Genomic DNA, 20661 nt, shown 5'->3' with positions numbered 1-20661 from the left:
TAGGGAACCAGGTATATGGGTGGACCTAGCTCAGGAAAGACTCAGAGGCATAAATGTGAGGACCCCATATATGACAGTGAGAAAATCTGAGCATTGACTGGTTATTTAGTGGAACTAAGTACTTGTTAACTATTCATTTTAAGGTGTGATAACACTATGGTAATTATGTCATTTTTAAAAGGAAGGCTTTCAGAGATGGTGAATATTTATGAGTGAAGCAATGTGATGCCTATAAAGGAAGTTTATCTGCTTGTGTCCTACTTCCTCCTTCTGCTATGTTTGAAATGTCAAGATCAGCAAATCCCCATTTCTGATGGTGTGGCTGGGCTCTCTGGGCCCCATGCAATTCTATGCCCCTGGCCCAGCATCCATGAGCACAGCTAGGTCAGAGGATGCAGGGGCTCTCTGCCAAAAGGTGACCCTGGAGTTGACTGCACACTGGGCCTGTCCCAGGACAAGGGGGCAGACAGCCAGGGCCTGCCTTCCCAGGGCAGACCCCAGTGGTAGGAATGCAGCACGGAGCCAGGGCACTCACCTGAGGGGATGAAGAGTGTCTGGCCCTGTTTGAGGGTGCACTTGTAGCATTTGTCCACCTGGTCAGCAAAGAACATCTCACTGTGGTTCGAGGCCGACTGCCAGCGCTCATACAAGGAGATGTTGGCCGAAGCCGGTTTGATGAGATAGAAGATCTTCTCCCCCTGTCAACGAGAGGCCATTGGCAAAGCCCACCACATGCCATGAATGCAGTGGGGACAGAGCTTGCCATGACCCAGGGATGCTGGGGGTAGGGTGAGTAGAACCCACCACGTCCTGGGGATGTTGTGGGGAAAGAGCTCACCATTACCCAGGATGATTGGGGGCAGGCGGCAGGGGGCGGGGGCAGAGACCGCCATGTCCTGGAGATGCTAGCAGGGGGGTGTTGGGGCAGAGCCCACCATGACCCAGGGATACTGGGTATGCTAGGGTTCTGGTTCTGGGTCCTGGCTTAGACATCATCCTTCCCAGGCCCACTGTTCCTCCCCTGAAATGCTGTGGCAACACATACTTTACAATTCAGAAGTCTGCATGTTCAGAAGGTTCTAGGCATAGGAGTCCCCTCGCATGAGAGGGGAACACTTGCTACCCAACACTCCATATCTCTGCACACTAAGAACACCATGCATGTCAAGGAGCAACAAAGCTGTGACCCACTGTCTGAAGAGTTACAGGAAAGCTCTGCTCTAGAGAGTAGCTTGGGTCTTGTCTGGAGATAAAAGGAGGCCCCAATGCCAGGCTCCAGCTGACCCTGTGCTCAGACCAGGACAGGGAGATTCTGGAGCCATTGAGGCCCTCACTCTCAGGGCGGAAGGACTGCAGAGGGTGGGGGAAAAGGGGCACAGGGCAGGACTTGCCTAGTCTGGGGAGACTTGGCTGGGGTGGCTGAGCCCAAGGCTCAGAGTCTCCATTTTTTGTTTTCACATCTTCCTTTTCCTTTTCCCTTAGCTTCTTTATCTGCATCTAGCCAGGGGCCTCCAGCCTTCCTGGCCACTCAGATGCACCTGAAGCCTCTACCCCAGCTCCTGCCCTTCCCGCACAGTCCTTTGCAGGAGGACCCCAATGGGGCAAGCTCCCTTGTCCCCTCTCCGGGAAGTCTTTCCAGTACTGCTCTCCCTTCTCTGGATAAGAGCGGCCACTGAGCACTTGGTCACCACTGCAGTAGGCCTCCTCATGATTGCCTCGTGAGTCTCAGTCTTTAGAAAAAGGCAATACGCTTTGGTCCTGAGGTTCTTTGATCTTGAGATACTCCTGCCCTCTATATCTCCCAGGGAAGAAACATCTTGTCCCTTGTCCTTCCCAGTGCTGGACACTATTAGGGCTCATGAAGACTGAAAATGGTCTTGCAGACTGACAGTGACCTGATCAAGGGCAGTGAGTGCCCCTAAGGCTCACCTTGAGCACGTGGTACCAGGCGGAGGCACCCCCAGAGTCAATGTGGAAGTCAGTATAGCTGTCCTTCACACAGATCAGGCAGTACTTGGTCACCTTGGGCTTAGCCAGTAATGCATCGTCAGGCCAGTAGTTTTCTACCCAGGACAGTTTCTTCACAATGTCAGGCGGCTCCACAAAGCTGGACATTCTGGGGGCAGGGATAGGAAGAGCAGTCAGTGAGCTGTGGTGGGAAATGTCACCATGTTTGTTAGGCCCTGGGTGGGGTGGGAAAGGTGCTCTGAGATGTACGTTCCATACCCATTTCTCACTTCTGGCTACACGGCATCATTTCCATCTTACAGATGAAAACACTGAGGCTCACAGAAGAGAACAAGCTGGGCTGGCTGCTGAGGGTGGCTGTGGCAGGTGTCTAACACTGGTCTCCCCACCCAAAGACGGGTGCAGAGAAGGCCTGAGGACTGTCCAACCTGGAGATGGCCCCTTCCTGGAGACCCAGAAAGGGTGTTTTCCTGGATTGGTCCATACCATGCTGTCACAACAGGCTAAGAGTAAGTGTCAATTTTCATATACAGCCCAGGTACCTTCTAACAAGGCCAAATGAAAATCTGCTTATCTCCAGTGCTGACAATTGGGTACCTGGAACCCTCTGCCACGCTGGTCTCTGTCAGACCAGCCAGTTTACTTCCAGGGAACGTATGAAAAGGCGAAGGCAGTCTTTGCTTCAATCGGATGTCACTGTCCTGGATAAAATGCATAATACTGCATCAAAAATGTTATCAGCACCTGTGCAGTGACACCTCAGCTGCCCCAAGGGCCAGTCTCAATATTCTTGCTGCCTCAGGTGAGATGGAATCCGCACATCTCTGCATTCAAGGCTATGCTAGCAGGTAAGACTGTCAAATCAGAAGTCAGGCTACCCTGAGCTCAAGGACCTCAGTCACTGGCCCTCTTCTTTAAATCACTGGCTTCTTCCCAAATACAATTCCTTTATATCCCCCATTACTCATCTGTGTCTGTGTCTGCCTCCTGGACCCTCCACAGTCCAGGTGCATCGCTGCCACAGAAGGGCCTCTGCCCTGCCAGCCTGGGGTACTTAAACTATATATACACCATCCACCATCCACATGGCCCCAAATGTCCTATTTTCCTTGCTTGACTGTTCCTCAGGTACAAACCTGCCCCTTCTCCTGTTGCCAATGCCAGATGCTCCTTGAAGCTTTTCAGAGGCCCCTGGAGAGGAGGGGAGGTGACACAAGGCCCCCAAGGATGCCTTGGTAGCCTCAACAGACAACTTTGGGGATAGACTGTATTGATGAAGCAGAGACCATACTCCCTCCTTCTCAGATGGTGTAGAACAGGATTCCAGGGCATTTGATGGCCCTGGCACCGAGACCATAAACAGCCAGGTTTGAAGGGTACATGATCCTCCAACTGTCCTTGGAGTAGGCTGGAGGACACCAGAAGCACCATACATTTTTTTGCCAGCAAAGAGGTGGCTCTGAGAGGCCCAAGGGGAAACCCCAAGCCAAAGCATCATCTTCTCCCAGCTTCATCACCCTGTAAAGACCCCTCTGGCCAGGGTAGCCAACCAAGTTGATGGTGACATGAGTCTATTCTTTGGTTCCAAATCAACACGCTCTTCAGAACTTAGCCTTGGAGTAAATCCTTCTTGTGAATACACATACAGGAGGCTGTTTTCTCCAGATACCATAACCCACCTTATTTTCCTTTTTGCCTTTGCTGTCAGAAAGCAAATGAAACCCAGCATCCAGTGACATTATTTCATTATAGATCCTGGCACAGTTCTGTATTACATTTCTCAATGTGGTTTCCAATAACTTGTTTTTTTTCCCCACCTGACCTTTTGTATATGGGCTACTTTGTTACCTAGTGTGCTTTCTAGAATTAACAAGGTAGAAATAATCCAAAAATAATATTGTTCTTAAACTAAACCATTGTCAACTCATGCCTTGAGGTGAGAGAATGTAAGAGACCTTTCCCAAAGGCCAGCTGGGGAGCAACAGGGATTTAACAGAGTGGCCAAGAGGGGTACAGCCAGGGGAGTTAGGGCGCCACCTGTCAGAGGTCCTGGGAAAAGAGTCACAAAGACATGGGGCAGAGCCACAGAATGACAACCTCTATCAACATAAGCCTAGCACTAGGTGGGCCCAGATAGCAGAGAGCCTTGTGCAGACACCTTGTCCTTGAGAAATGCAGCAAGCAGGTGGGGACCCAACATGGGGATGGAGTAGGGGGTAACGAGGTGGCTCAGGCTGGGAAGGCAGGAGCAGAGCGGCTGCTACTGCATGATCCTATTGTGCTAAAGGTGTAAATTAAAGTGTGTGCATACACATGAGCAAGTATAAGAATGTGTGCACATGTCAGTGTGGCATAGGGGCGTGAGGGAGCATGTATACCTGCGTGTCTGCATAAGTGCATCAGTGTGTTAGTGTCTCAGTGTATGTGCATGTGTATGTGTGTGTGCACACATGCCACGAATGTGTCATGATGAGCGTGTGCACTCTAGTAGAAAGCACTCCAAGCTGTTACCAGTGGTTCTTTCTGGGGAGCAGGATAAGGCAAACCAAAGGATAAACTGGCGTCCTGCTCCTTATTTTCTGTTTGAATTGTTCACAATGCATAACTTGCATACTTTATAAGAAAAACAGCAAAATAGTGCCATGTGTGATATTTTACACTCCCTGAGACATGTCATGTGTGTGCCTGCCGGATTGGGGAGGGCATGCCCACAGGCCTCACCCACCCCACTCACCTGGTGTCAGAGAACTCGAGGCTAGTGAGGCTGAGGACCCGCCTGCGGCTGGTGCTATAGTAATAGTCCACAAATTCCTTCAGTTTCATCTTGCAGTCTTTCTGCTTGGTTACATCTGTCACATCCACGCTCCGCTCTGGGCCTAGGGAGGCAGCGGAGGAGGGTGAGTGCCCCAGGGTGATGGCTTGGCTTCCTGTGAGGTTGGGCCAGGACAAGTAGCCAAGGAGAGGGCTGGACACTGAAGTTCTGGTCTCTGCCATCCAACCCTCCACCCTGCCCACTCCCTCTGGGCTACCAGAAGGACCCCATGATGCAATGAGGTGGCAGAGTCACCAGCCTCAGGTAAGGTGGTCAGATAAGCAATTAAAAATACAGGTTGCTAGGTAAATTTGAACTTAAGATAAATAATGAAGATAGTTTTAGTATAAGTATATCCTGAATAATGCATGGAACAAACTTATATTTTAAAAATTAAAAAATTAAGAAAGCTCTGCATTTCTAGGGAACCAACTCAATATTCTGAAAATTAATAAGTGAAAAAAAAAACACATTTATCCTACATTTTCTATAGTTGATGAGGAAAAGTGCAGGTAATATTGTTGATGATAGAAAGTTTAGTACAACCGAATCACCAATGAGGGAAATATTTTGTAGAGGACTCACAATTAACAGAAGGGGAAAGAAGGACAGGAATAACCAACTCTTCCTTCCCAACAGTCTTCCATAGCTGCTCAGACCTCGAGCTGAAAAGCTGATGAGAGTTTCTGTGGACAAATGGGGCGGACTTCCTGGATCACTGCCTAAAAGTGGGGGTGGTCAGGCATGGCAGGCCTTTAGCCAAATGGAAGCACCCCTATCCAGGAAGGATGCTGCCAACAACCTGAATTCAGACTTGAGCAAACTTCTCACCACATGGTGCAGGAACTACTGGGGACAGACGAACATGCTATTTGAGACCACAGGGATGCTGTCGGCCAAATTCTCAGTGCGAGGTTTTCCTAAATCTCAATGTGCGAAATTCTCCATGACTAACAATCCCATTTCTCTAACAAACCAATGGAATGGAAAGGAGAGAGGGCTGTTCCAGAAGAAAAGAGTCTGAAGGGACATAAAAACCCAATAAAGTGTGTGGTCTTGTTTGGATTCTGATTCAAACAGTCAAACGTAAAAGGGTAACTGAAGAATTATGGTGGGTCTTAGATGATATTAAGGAATTATCATTTGTGTTGTAGAGTGCAAGAATCGAATTGGGATGACATTAAAAAAAAAAAAAAAACATCTCTTAGAGCTGTGTATTGGAGTTGTCATGGGTGACATGATGGATGTACCAGAGTTTGGCTTTAAAATACTCTGGAAGGGGGTGGTCAGGAAAAAGTGAGGGAGACAGAAAAACAGGCAAAAGCTGGGCATGTAAGGCTCACTGCTGATTCCTCTTATTTTGTGTGTGTGTGTGTGTGTGAAAAGTTCCATAATAAAACAATTAAATGGGGAGAGACATTTACAATAAAAGCCTCTAAGACCATCTCTCGATGTGACATAACTGTGGTACAGAGGGCAGGGCCTGGGCATAATCAAGCCTGGGGCCTAAAGGACAGAGCAGTGGGCAGAATGACACTAGCTTATATGTGGGAAGAGCCTAAAAAAATGCCTGGCCCCTGGGAGGCATCCACTAGATGTTGGCTGTTCTTCCAGGTGCTATTATAGGCCTGGCACATAGCCCAGACAGCAGTCATCGCCAGGCTAGAAAGTGAGTCCCTCTCCCTCCCTGGCACAAGTGGGTCAGCCCTAGAACCAGCCCTGGTAGGCTCTGTCCGGCTTCAGAGAGTGGTGTGGCCCCTGGTTCTCATATAAATGATCTTATTTAGTCCCCACACCTGTCCCACCATAGGTTTTACAGATTCAGAGGGTCAAGGTTTGGGCAATGGAGCAACTCATCTGTGGTCGTGGCGCCAGCACCCTCACCTATCCAGTATGTGGCTAGGGCCAGCTTGGACATTTGCCATTTCAGGGTCGTTCCTTCTCCTCCACTGGCTATCCAGGCATCCTCTCCAACACACTGAGCCCTGGCAACCTCAAAGGCCTCAAAGCCAGGGCCATATGGCCACTGGCCCAGCTGGGGTCACTGCTGGGGGTATGGTGGCCTTTCCATGCCAGCTGCCTCATGGATAACACCCCAGTATACATGGGTACTTACTTCCTTCCACCCAAAAGTATCCTGCCTGAGGGTGTCCACATTGCTGGAAACTGCCAGGGGATATAAGACAAGGCTGCTGACAGCATCAGCTGGAACCCAGAGGGATCGAGCAAAGCGGTGGCCCTGGGCGATGGGAAGGTGTGTCCTGGGGCAGATGAGTGAGGCCGCTCCCAGGAGAGACTGAGGAGGACGTAGCACTAGCCTCGGGGAAGTGGCTCCACCTGGCTGGGTCTTCCTGGCATGACTATCATTACCGTCCAACAGTAATGGAATTTGCAGCTGGCAGAATCAATGGGTCCCTAAAACAGCCCTTACTTTGCAGACTGAGTAACTGCGAGGGGAAGGGGCCTGGATCAAATGTCACTTAGGTGGGACATGGGATCTAATCTTAAAAGCACCCACAACAGAGCACAGAGACTCTGAGTCATACCCACTCACACAACACAGGGATTCAGCCAGGGGTCCAGGCCAGCAGACCCTGGATACCCACGGCTGCATGAAGTGGAGGGCACTTACCCACGTAGTTCTCAACATCACTGACATAGAAGGTGGGGGCTGGGACCGCCAGGCCCAGCCCATCTTTCTTGGGAACGAGAATGGGCTCGGTGAAGCCATGCTCCTCCATGTACCCCAACGTAAGCTGGCTGCCCGGCACACGGGCCACCACATCTTCCGCACTGCAAGGAAGTGAACTTCAGAGGTCACATTGGCTTGGTGGGGAGCAGCCTCCCTGCATCCTGACAGGCCTAGAAAGGGGCTCAGGGCTGAAGACCTGACATACCCCCCCACCCCCGCAGTGTCATGCCTGGAGGTCATAGAGCAGCCACACCACAGGGTCTTACACATCTCTCAGACAGAAACCTCAAGATCTAGAGGGTTCAGGCATCTGTCCAGGGGTGAGGTGAGAGGTGAATGGGAGACAAGAACACATCACACCCATCCCTCCTACTAAGGCTGAGATCCTCCCCCATCACTCTTTGTTCTCCCAGCTCCCCCTACCTGAGCCCCTGCACAGGGTGGGTCTAAGGCCTGAGGATGCAGCGGATGGAGACAAAGCCCTTCTCAATGGAAAACTGATCTACAGATTCCACACAAGCCCTATCAAAATACCAGTTTACATCTTTGCAGAAATTGACAAGCTGAACTTAGAATGCTGACTAAAAATGTAAGGTACCCAGATGACTAAAAGTCTTAAAAATGAAGAACAAAATTAGAGGATACTTCCAAATTTCAAAATTCATTACAAAGCTACAATAATCAAGACTGTGTGGTAATGGCATAAGAAGAGACATAAGGATCAATGGAACATAACTGAGTGTCTAGGTATAAACCCAAACATCTGTGGTCAACTGCTTTTCATCAAGAGTGCCAAGATAATTCAATGAAGAAAGAAAATGGTGCATGGGAGAACTAAATAGCCACATGCAAAAGAATGAAGTTGGACCCCAACCCCACACCATATACAAAATTTAACTCAAAATTAGTCAAAGACCTAAATATAAGAGCTAAAACTATAAAACTTTTAGAAGAAAATACAGGCATAAATCTTCATGACCTTGAATTTAGCACTGTTTTTTTTTTTTTTTTAGATTAGACACTAAAAGCACAAATGACCAAAGAAAAATTAATTAGACTTCATCAATATTACAAATTTTTTGTGCTTCAAAGAAGCACTATCGAAAAGCGAAAAGACAACCCAAAGAATGAAAGTATCTGGTAAGTGATGAGTATCCAGAATATGTAAAGGACTCTGACAACTTAACAATAAAAAGACAATCCAATTAATGGAAAGGGGTTAAAATAACATGGAACTGGACTTCTGGTTTCAAATGTCACATGTAAAGAGCCTGAAAGTTGTCATTCCTATCTTCAATACAAGAAAAAAAAGTTGAACAAACTGAAAACCAATGACTTTTCTTAGATTTATCAGATAATTGGGGTTACGTGAAAAATAGCCACCCCAAAATTTGGAGAGACAGGCAAATACAGAAAATTCACAGCCGAGATAAACTTACCTGAAGGAGAAGCTGCTGGAGGCATTTAACTGATAGGAAAAAACACTTAAATAGTAATTTTTAACAAAGTGTAGAAGTTGAGTGGGGACTAGCTTAATAGTTAAAAACTCCTGGGGGCCCAGTCTCAGAGGATACCCACACTTTCATGGATTTTATTTCCAGGAACTCTACCAGGTTCTCATGATGAAGATTTGCTCTTATTTCAGGCAGAGGAAGGGGAAAAGTAACTATGTTTAAATATACTCACTGTGTTCTCCATAACAATGTTTACCTCCAGGAGAACTTACTTCACCATACCCTTATCTGACAGGGGGAAGGGCAAGTAGCCAACTGCAGCCCTCACAAGCCTTCCTGTCTCAGGTAAGGAGGGAAAAAGAAAAGGCCAAGAAATGCTTCTGAAGGTAACAGCCCAGAGCCCTGAGCCCACTAAAACACTGAGATTTAATCATTAAATTATAGAACACTTCCATTCCTCAAAACCTTACCACCATATTACAGTATAATAACAGTTAAGTATAATTGAGAGAGCTGCAAGACATAGACTATTTAAAAAGGAGTTCTTAGGGAAACCTAAAGAAAACAAAACAGGGGGCAAAACAAAAACAAAAACAAACAAACAAAAAAATCTAGAAGAAGTAATGCCTCTGGCATCTACGGTTACAGCAAACATATATTGACCTAGTCAGGTCAATATAAAACCTCATACTAAATGCCTAATTACCTCAGTTCCTATTATCCAATACATCATGTCCAGCTTTTGACAAAATATTATAAGACATGCTAAAAGGCAAGAAAATCCATAGTCTGAAGAGACAAATTAAGCATCAGAACAAGACTCAGATAGAGCACAGAATTTGGAATTATCAGATAGGAAATTTAAAATCATTGTGACTAATAAGTTAGGAGTGCTAATGGATAAAGTGGACAACATGCAAGAACAGATGGGTAATGTAAGCAGAAAGATGGAAACTCTACTAATCAAAAAGAACTGCTAGGGGAAAAAAAGAAAAACTAACATAAATGAAGGAAGCCTGGACAGCTGAGGAAAGAATCAGTAAGCTTGGAGTTTGTCAACAAAAACTTTCAAACCTGAAAGGCAAAGACAACAAGGAATAAAAAAGGGGGAAACAGAATATCCAAGAAATGTAGAACAATTACAAAAAGAGTAATATTTGTCTGATGGGAATACCAGAAGGAAAAGAAAGAGAAAAAGGAGAAGAAATGTTTGAAGTAATAATGACAAAATTTTCCAAAATTAATGACAAACATGTAACCAGAAATCCAGAAAGCTCAGACAACATCAAGCAGCATAAATACCAAAACAAAACAAAATAAAACAAAACCCCCAAATCTATACTTAGGCATGTTATATCAAACTGCAGAAAATCAAAGACAAAGAAAATAGCCTGAAAGAAGTCAGATGAGAGAAATCAACCTCTGGCATGAAAGAGTGAAGAGCTCTACTGATCTGCACCCCAGTGAAACTGGTGAAAATTATTTTTAAAAACAACTACATAAAGCCTCTGGAATTGGTCCTAAGAGAAAACAGCAAATGAAGAAACATCTGTGCAAGAAATCTATGAAAGCTCAGTAAGAATTGAAAGGTTATGTGATATTTAACCCAACACCACTCTCTCTCTACACCTTTCCAGCTCAATGAAGAGGAGCCTCCACTCCAGAAGGCCACAGCCAAGGACATGGGGATGCTGAATGAAGAGTTCCCCAGCAGCTCCCAGGTGGGGGGCTGTCTTCCTGGAGGAGTAGGATATCAGCCTCTTATCCCTCCCCAGCTGTCTGTTGCTGAGGCTAAGTCCTGGGTAAGGGCTGCCAAGAAGTGGCCCACACTTGTGGAACTGAGGCACTACCCTGAGTGTGGCACCCTGAGAATACTAGGGCCCTGATCACCCTTCCCTGGCTACTTCTACTCAGCATTCTCCTGGAGGGCCTAGTCAGAGCAAATAGTCAAGAAAAAGAAATAAATGAAAAACCAACAATCCAATTAAAAAATGGGCAGAAGACCTAAACAGATACTTCTCCAAAGAGGAAATACAGATGGCTAACAGACATGTGAAAAGATGCTCAAGGTCTCTAATCATCAGAGAAATGTAAATTAAAACCACAATGAGATAGCATCTCACACCCGTCAGAATGGCTATCATCAATAAATCAAAAAACAGCAAGTGCTGGCGAGGATGCGGAGAAAAGGGAATCCTCATACATTGTTGGTGGGATAGCAAATTGGTACAGCCGCTATGGAAAACAGTATGGAGGTTCCTCAAAAAATTTAAAATGGATATACCTTTTGACCCAGCAATTGCACTTCTGGGTATTTATCCAAAGAAAATAAAACAATAATTCGTAAAGATCTACGTAATCCAATATTCATGGCAGCACAATTTACAATAGCCAAGGTATGGAGGCAACCTAAATGCCCATCAACAGACGATTGGATAAAGAAATTATGGTTCATATATACAATGGAATATTATTCAGCCATTAAAAAAATGAAATCCTACCATTTGCAACAACATGGATGGACCTACAGGTTATTATGCTGAGTGAAATAAGTTATACAGAGAAAGATAGAATCCATATGATTTCACTTATATGCGGCATCTAAGGAACAAAAAGAACAAACTAATCAAAAACAGACTCACAAATACAGTGGACAATTTGGTGACAGACAGAGGGAAGGGGGATTGGGAGGCTGGGAGAATGAGGTGAAGGGTTAAAGAAGTACAAATTAGTAGTTGATAGTTGGGCGCAGGGAACATGGCAGAGGGAATGCAGTTAACATTAATACGATGGCTAAGTGGAGGGCCAGGAGAGGGAGGGAGCAATTTGGGGGATTGTTTTATGAACATTATAGATATCTAACCAATGTACTGTATACTTGAAACTAATTAGAATAAATTAATTAATTTAAAAGAAAGAAGGAAAGAAAGAAAGAAAGAAAGAAAGAAAGAAAGAAAGAAAGAAAGAAGAAAAGAAAAGAAAAGAAAAGAAAAGAAAAGAAAAGAAAAGAAAAGAAAAGAAAAGAAAAGAAAAGAAAAGAAAAGAAAAGAAAAGAAAAGAAAAGAAAAGAAAAGAAAAGAAAAGAAAAGAAAAGAAAAGAAAAGAAAAGAAAAGAAAAGAAAAGAAAAGAAAAGAAAAGAAAAGAAAAGAAAAGAAAAGAAAAGAAAAGAAAAGAAAAGAAAAGAAAAGAAAAGAAAAGAAAAGAAAAGAAAAGAAAAGAAAAGAAAAGAAAAGAAAAGAAAAGAAAAGAAAAGAAAAGAAAAGAAAAGAAAAGAAAAGAAAAAAGAACCATAACCCCACATTGGAAAAGAAAAAAGTAAAACTATCTATTCAAATATGACATGATCTTGTATACAAAAAAATCATAAAGAATCTACTAAAAGACAATCATAACAGATAAACTAGTTCATCAAGGTTGTGGGATATAAGACCAATTATAAAAATCAATCATATTTCAGAACAGTTGCAATGAACAATTTGAAAATAAAATTAAGAAAACAATTCCACATATAAGCGCATCGAAAAGAATAAATCAATCAAGAATAAATTTTAAAAAGGAAATGCAAAACTTATATTCTGAAAACTAAAAAACATTGTTGAAAGAAATGTAAAAGATCTTGATAAATAGGAAAATAACCCGTATTCATGAGTTGAAAGACTTAACATGGTTAAGATGGCAATACTCTGATTCTATTGATCTACAGATTCAACACAATCCATACCAGAGTTGCAGATGACCTCTTTGTAAAAAACTGACAAACTGATCCTAAAATTCATATGGAATTGCAAGAGATCTGGAATAACCAAAACAATCTTGAAAAAGAAAAACAAAATTGAAGGATTCACACATCTCAATTTCAAAACTTATTGCAAAGCTACAGTAATCAAAACAGTGTGAGACTGGATTAAGGATAAAGAGAGATTAGTGGGGTAGAATTAAGGGTCCAGGAAAAAGTGCATATATCTACGACCGAGAGATTTTTGACAAGTGTGCCAAGACCATTTAATAGTGAAAGAACTGTCTTTTTAATAAATATGCAGGAACAAATGGATAGCTGCAAGCAAAAAAATGAAGTTAGATCCTTACCTCCCACTATATGTAAAAATTATTAGAAAATGTATCAAAAACCAAACTGTAAGATCTAAAACTATAAAACTCTTAGAAGAAAACATGGAGATATATCTTCATGACCTTGGATTTGGCAAAGGATTCTAAGATGTGATGACAAAAGTGCAAACAATAAAAGAAAATATATGGATTAGACTTTCCCAAAATCACAAAGGTTTGTGTTTCAAAGGGCACTATAAAGAAAAGTGAAAAAGTCAATCTACAAAATTGGATAAAGTGATCACAAATCATGTCTAATAAGACATAATAAGACATAATAAAAAATGTAGTCTACGGCCATGCCACCCTGAACAAGCCCGATCCCATTTGATCTCGGAAGCTAAGCAGGGTTGGGCCTAGTTAGTACTTGGATGGGAGACCACCTAGGAAGATCAGGTACTGTAGATGTAAAAAATAAAAAATTAGGGATTGTAAGATGACAAGGTCCTTGCAATCTGTGAGGTCAACTAAGGGTTGCCTTGCCTTAAAAAATTAAATAAATAAATGTAAAGAACTCTTAGAACTCAATAATAAAAAGATAAAAAATTTAAATGGGCAAAGGATCCTAACTGACATTTCTCCAAGGAAAATATACAAATGACCAATAAGCACATGAAAATATGTTCAGCACTGTTAGTGATTAGGGAAATGCAAATCAAAATCACAATGAGAGACCACTTCACACCTACAAAGATGATTAAAATCAAAAAGTCAGATAATAGCAACCGCGGGTGAGGACGTGGAGAAACTGGAACCCTCATACACTGCTAGTAGGAATGAAAAGTGGTAAAATTATTGGAAAACAGTCTGGTAGTTCCTCAAACAATTAAATATAGAATGTTTATAATAAAATTATTTACGATAGCCAAAAATCAGAAATAACCCAAATGTTTTTTAACTGATGGATGAATAAACGAAATGTGATCTATCCATACAATGGAATATTATTCTGCTGTTAAAAAGGAGTGAAGTGCTGGTACACACTATGATGTGGATGAACCTTGAGGACATTATGCTGAGTGAAGGAAGCAGACACAAAAGGCCTTATATTGTATAGTTCCATTTAGATGAAATGTTCACAATCAGCAAATCCACAAAAGCAGATTGCAGATTACTGATTGCTTAGGGTTGGGGGAGGGGGAGGAGGAATGGGAGTGATAAAGGTATGGGTTTCTTTTGAGGTGATAAAATATTCTAAAATTGACTAATCGTGGTGTACATATCTATGAATATACCAAAGACAACTGCATTGTAACCTTTCGATGGGCGATTTGTATGATATATAAATCAATAAAGGTGAAAAAAATAGAAAGAAAAAAAGAAAGAAGCCAGAGGGAAAAACTACCTTGTCCATAGAGGACAAAGGATAAGAGTTACACTAGATTCTCATCAGAGACCATACACAAAGAAGAGAATGCAGTGATGGCGCAGAACTGTCAGACAAACACTCATCCAGCGTGAAAGGCTGAAGGATGGCACATAGTAGGTCCCATGTTACCATGCCCCTTTCTTACCAGAAGCCATTCTGGTGGCCCTAAGCCCTCTGCCCTCACACAAGACAGGGTGCAGGGGAAGGGGTTTAGAAGGATACCTAGGGACATCCCGCCAGGCCCAGGGTACACAGGGAAGCCGTGATCCTGGGGCCAGGACCTGCAATGTGGACTTAGGCTAGACACTAGCCCTACTCCTCTTCCATAAAATGGGGACAAGGTATCTCCCTTAGGAAGGTCCCGTGAGAAGGACACACCCAGTAGAGACATGGGCCCTTTGCCTCCTGGTCTGTACCCAGAGGTACTGAGAAGGGAGAGGTTAGGCCTCTGTCAGAGGCCTATGGTTTTGGAGGGCTATGCTTTGCCCTAGAGGGAAGCCCACAGCCTAAGCCCCTGTGGGGGTTGTGTATCAGGCCTAGGAGGGAGCGGGCAGCAGGGGGACGCAGTTGCCCACCTGGGAAAGGTCCGACTCCGCAACTCCTTGATGAAGAGCTGGCTGCCATTCTGCACAGGCTTCACATCCGGCGTTTGCCCTGGGCCATGTTTGTGCCAGGTCCGCTTCTTCTTCACTGCAGATGAGACAGGGCAGTGGGTTGGCACCTGTCACAGCCCCACTCCCTGCGTTCCCCTCCCCATGCCTCCAGGGACCAGTCATGAGGGTAGCTGCCGAAAAGCCTTGAACTTGACCAGACTCAACCCTCCTTAGGCAAAGTCCTTGTGGTCTCCAGGGTCTAGCCCACTCAGCCCTCCACATCCCTAAGACCCTGCATCATTACATGGTCAGGAGCCCTCACCCTCCTCAGCCTTCAGTCACAGCCCCCACCTCAACCCATACCTCCCAACCCTCTGGCTCAGTTGATGGCACCCAGAAGCTGGGGTCACTCAGGACCCCTCCCTACTCAGCACCTAGTCTGCTGAGAAATTATCAGAGGCACCTCCTGAGGAGATCCCACCAAGGTCGGCCATCAGGACACCTCCCCACCTCGGACTTGTCCTCAAATAGCACTGACCCTGTTACCACCCTGCTAGGACCTTCGCTGCTCTAACAGCCAACAGCTCACAGTCAGAAAAAGGCTGGCTGCCACCTGCTGTGCCTACCTCACCCCCTCTGAGCAGCCACACATGCCCACTCCCTTAGGCTGCCCTACTCTCATGTGTGCTCCCAGGACATCGGCGCACGTGCACCTTAGACTTCTTACACAAAAGCGTATGCACATATCCTTACTGAACTGTAACACACTTGTGCACATACACATACACTCACACATGCACACACCCTTATTGGACTGGGAGCCCTCAAGGGAAGGAAGCAGTTTCCTTGCAGCTCCCCCACCTCACTGGCCCCTTCAGGGCAGCCACAGGTAACTCGTGACTGAGGAGGGCACTAACATGGAACCCTGCCACTGAGGGCTGCTAGGTGGGAACTGAAACAGGTTGACCCTCAGCAGAAGTGATAATGGATACGTGGGACAGCTGGCAGAGTCCTCAGGGCACCTGTCCTCAGACGAGGACAGGGGCTGCAGGGGTGAGCCCTGTGACTCCTGTGTCTCAGGGGTTGTGGGGATGAGGGCAGCTGACAAGAGCACCATGACAATGACTACCCCTGAGAAAGATTTGGCAAAAGCAGGAAGGGGAAGTTGCTGGGTGGTTGGTGGCTGAGCTGGCCTCTGTTCCAAATCACCACCCTTTCCCCATTTCCCATCAAGTCAACGTGGTGACTATCTCCAACATCATAATATTGGGTGATATTACACCATGCCTGTCTCCATGGCTAAGGTGTGAATGGGTATTAGGGAAATCTGGCAAGATACAAGCTAGGGCTTCTTTCTGCAGGCAGCACCAAGCACAGACAGGAGACCCAAACGGCTTGGGGTTACCTACCCAGATCTTTCTTGCCCCACCATCTTGTTTCTGTGACCTTGGGCAAGGTATTGGAATCTCTGTGTCTTATCTTTAATAGAGAGATGCTAGCCCTGGCCTCCTGGGCTCCTTGTGAGACGTAATAAGGGAGTAGTGCTTGGCATCATGTCTGCTCCAGGGAGCTCTGCGGGGCACCGCTGCACGAGCTCAAGTCTCTTTCTCAAAGCTGCTCTGTCCACAGGCAAATTTAGCACCCATTCCAGACCAACAGGCTCTTCCTTGTGTGCCCCACTGCGCCCCTTGGTCCAGAGCCTCCAGGATGGAAGATGGACTCCAAACAGGAAGGGCTTGGCCCATGCCCCTACCCCTCGATGCCCACCAGAGTTAGGTGAGTAACTTTCTACTGCCCTTTGGTTACCCTGTCTCAAGCCAGTTCTCCCCAGAAGTTTGCATGCACTTGCTGAGCATCTCAGCTCTGTACAGGGGTCACCAAAGCAACAGATGGCCTGGGGTCATCTCCACTTCCTCAAGAGCCCAGTGGGGTGGGACAGGGAGCGGGTATCCCTGGCCAAAGCAAGGCCCTGGGGTGAGGACACCATTCCAACAACAGCTCAGGTCACTCCGATTCTGAAAATAGCCTAAACATCATCATCCTTTCAGCTGGGCATGTAGCTGCATCAAGAAGTAACCCTGGGACATCCGGTGTGCACAGGGCTTTAGAGTTTACAAGGTGTTCCCCACTCAAAGGGCCTGAGGAAACAAAGATCACTGTGTATGTACACAGAGGAGCAGAATAAAACTCAGCAAGCTCGGCTTCCTGGATCTGGGTTGTTCTCATGAATCAGGGGACCTCCCTGCCTGCTCCCAATGGAAGAAGAGCCTAGCTCTCAGGGGGCCCCCACCTATGAGGTAACCCAACATATTTAGGGATTTGTGTGATGAGAAGAGAAACCCAGGACACAGGCTGGAAGCCATGACACTACAGACAGAAAAGTCCACAACATGACTGACGAAGAAAGAGGAGATCCTAGTGCAGTGTGGGGGTTGGTGGGAGCGGGCAAAGGAGAAGGGAGGTACTGAGGAGGGGACTCCATGCGGGTCCCCCCAGGTTAACAGGATGGGGGCATCCAGCCACTGTCTTCCTAGCAGAGCCTGAGGACGCCCAAGTTGGCACCTGCATCGACCCCTCTTACGTAGGGTGGTATGGTCCCAGGCCAGCCCCACTTTTAGGGAAGAGACTGAGGCTAGAGTCCAGCCATGGTCTCCTCAGAGGGTATTCAGAAGCACAAGGACGCAGACTGCCTGGCGCAGAGTGCCCGGTTCTGGGATGCCACATGGGGAGACTGAGTCTCGGAGGGGGCACAGGGCTGAGCCACAGGGGACATGTTGGGGTGCAGTGGGCAGCAGGAGAAAGAAGCAGCACCTCCACATGACCCCAAGAGCTGGGCTGAGAAGTGAGTGCTCAGGCTCACACTCAGGACTGAACAGCTCCACGACCTTGTGGAAAGACTGCCCTCCCTGATGCTGGAGCTGGAGCATGTGAGCTGGGACAGCAGTCAGAGGAAGAGCTGTGAGGCAGGGTGTGAGCTCCACCGGCTCTCCTTACAACCCTGGTTAGTGGGCTCCTTTTCTCCCCCAGGGCCTATGACCCCCTTGAACCCAGAGGCTATGTCCTCCTGCCTGTGGTACCCTCATATCCCCCTATGATAATGCTCCCTGGGGACACCTGCCCAGTGGGACACCTGGGGTGCTGGGGCGACACCCTATCCCATGGGGTGTGGCAGCTAGGCCAGCTTCAAGAAGAAAGAAGTTAGTGAGTAAAGTAACCTCTTAAACAGTCACAGAGCTAAAGAGAGGCAACGCTGGGGTAAGAACCACTTTAAGGGTGTGCCATCTGCTTCCCCCGAGCCTTTGTGTCAATGGGGACTCCTTGCTGAGTTCCCATGGGAACCCCTGGGCCCTGAACCAAATCTGTGTGAACAGGGAAAACATGTGGGCTTCCTGTCCGCACCTTGCTATGCTCACTGCAAACCCCACCCAGGACAGAACAGGAGGCAGGCCCTGGGGCTTTAGAGGGCCCGAGCACAGCCCATGGGCTTGAGGGCTCCCCTGGGGAAACAATGAAAACGAGAGGCCTCTTGTTCCCAAGAGACCTCGATGTGGAAGGTATGACCGAGTCAACGTGATGAAAACCAACTAGTGTGTCACAGAAAGGCTCTAGTCAGAGCACAGACCCATTCCAAATGAAGAATGACAAGCAATCTGGAAAACACACTGGTGGAAGGTGCTAGAACCTATACCTTTGTCCCTGATGGCATATAGCCATCAATAACATTAGATAGGGAAAGTCTGATTCACTGAGTTTATAAACATGCACACGCACACAATACACACATGCACACACACACACACATGCACACACGCACATACTGCACATATGCATAACTGGTATGGGCTACAGGGTCCTGCCAGGCTGCCAGCCCTGCATTCTCTGGGGGTGGCTGGCTGTGTCAAGAAAGGGCGCCTGCACTTGGCTTTCAGCGGCAACAACAAGCAGCTGGGGACCACCAGGCTTCTGCCCAAACCCAGAGCAGAAGAGCAGAGGCTGGGTTGGCAGGCACATGTGCCCCCAACAGTGGGCAAGCTGTCATCGTCAGGGAATGGTGCTTCTGGGACACGCAGGGGCACTGGAGAAATCGCACTGTGTGCACACCAATACTTGCCTCACACCCTGCTGTAGCCCAACCCCAGCCCTGATTCATGTGAGAGCCCACAAACCATACATAGGTAGCCCTGCCCTACCCTCTCCAAACCTTCCAAGACAGTGCCTCCCCAGGACACTAGGCTCTGTTGCGGGGACAAGAGAAGACTCCAGATTCGATCCTGCTTTGTCCCTGGCACCGCCCCCAGGGTCACATGTTATAGTCCCAGGTTGCCACCCTGTTCATCTCCGATCCTGCTTTGTCCCTGGCACCGCCCCCAGGGTCCCAGGTTGCCACCCTGTTCATCAATCCCAGGCCCTGAGCTTTCCCGCTGGCTCAGGAGGTGCCAGAAATGCCATCAGTTAACCCCATGAGGGTGGTAGTCATACTCTCGTATCTGCTGAAAAGAAGTGACCAGATGAATGATGGGGTAATTAGGGCAGATACCAATGCTGTCAACTTCTTGGGGTCAAGGGTAAGTTAGACACTGCGAATCTAACTGCTTCAGGATGGCAGGCTGTCATCTGCCACCAGCCAAGGCCAGAGACCACCCTGCACCTTCTGTGAGGAACCCCCGACCAAGGCTAGAAACCAGAGGACACATTAATACCCCTTCATGCCATCTGTCCTACCCCCAAGCCGGGCCCTCCCTCAGTCCCTGCAAATCGTAGCACCCCTGCCCACCACACCCAGCGAGCTCAGCCTTGGAACTCGCCACTTACTCAGCCATGATGTGGGATCCCCTGGAGTAACCTTGGATGAGCCTACACCCTGGGGAGCTCCAACAGGAACAGCCACACCACCAAGGGACCAGAGGAAGTGGGGGAGGGGGGGAGATAAAGTCCTCAGGATAGGCAAATAGCAGGCAGTTTGGAAAAGGGAACTGCCTAAGATACCTTGCAGGAGGGTAAAGAAGGGAGGAAGGGATGGCCCCCACAATGCAGGGCTGGGCTAAGCAGCCCCCTGGGTAGCCTTGCATCACATCCCTGTCTCAGACAGGCTTCGCCTCTGTGGGGGCTGGAGTTTGTGGCCCCTGCCCAGGCCTTAGAGAGCCAGTGAGGTCTTTGCATAGCAGCCTTCAGTGTAGACACCAATCAGGAGGGCCTGCAGTGGGACTGGCTAGGTCATAAGAGGTGGCAAACGAGGCTAGAGGTGGTTCCCAAGCACCAGGGTGTGACCACCCAGGGAGTGTTACCCCAGCAAGCCAGATCAGGGTCAGTCAGATCCAAGGGGTGGTGGTAAGGATTTGTACTTACAGGTAGACTTCCCATGGGTTTTCTCACAGTTCGGGCAGTGGTATATGTCAATGTCTGGGGCCTCCTCCTCTTCCACTCCAACACAGCTAAAATGTAGGAAATACAGACATCACTGGCGTTCAGCAGTTCAAGAGAGCTTCCCCTGAAAAGCTCATGGGCAGCTCCTGCTCACCTTCTGGGAGGGACCAGGGTAGTGTGAGCATAGATGGGGCAGAATGTATGCAGAGACAGTGGCCCATGGGCAAGTCAAGGGACAAAGAAGAGGGAGGAAGGGGCAAGGAAGGCCTCACTATGCATGGCCAGGATAGGTGGAGGGACC

The 20661-nt window shown here is 47.1% G+C and overlaps 1 protein-coding gene and 1 non-coding gene across 3 annotated transcripts in view; one reads left to right on the top strand and one right to left on the bottom strand.

Moving 5' to 3' along the window:
- The window catches only part of PHF2 (PHD finger protein 2), an 88132-nt gene that overhangs the window by 21574 nt on the left and 45897 nt on the right, over positions 1 to 20661 (bottom strand). For both annotated transcript variants that reach the window (XM_025043061.1, XM_025043025.1), the window contains exons 2-7: positions 20343 to 20428; positions 14979 to 15093; positions 7413 to 7573; positions 4703 to 4844; positions 1930 to 2116; positions 536 to 698 (exon numbers count right to left, since the gene is read on the bottom strand). In XM_025043061.1, coding sequence (XP_024898829.1) covers positions 536 to 698; positions 1930 to 2116; positions 4703 to 4844; positions 7413 to 7573; positions 14979 to 15093; positions 20343 to 20428 — 854 coding nt within the window. The remainder of the gene's footprint in view (positions 1 to 535; positions 699 to 1929; positions 2117 to 4702; positions 4845 to 7412; positions 7574 to 14978; positions 15094 to 20342; positions 20429 to 20661) is intronic.
- Positions 13324 to 13442, top strand: LOC112475395. Its single transcript, XR_003044700.1, has one exon. It is a non-coding gene; the product is annotated as a 5S ribosomal RNA (ribosomal RNA).

Source organism: Pteropus alecto, unplaced genomic scaffold (genome assembly GCF_000325575.1).
Source record: "Pteropus alecto unplaced genomic scaffold, ASM32557v1 scaffold260, whole genome shotgun sequence".
NCBI lineage: Eukaryota > Metazoa > Chordata > Mammalia > Chiroptera > Pteropodidae > Pteropus > Pteropus alecto.
Note: the sequence above shows the minus strand (reverse complement) of the source record. Positions and strands in the feature narration are given on the sequence as shown.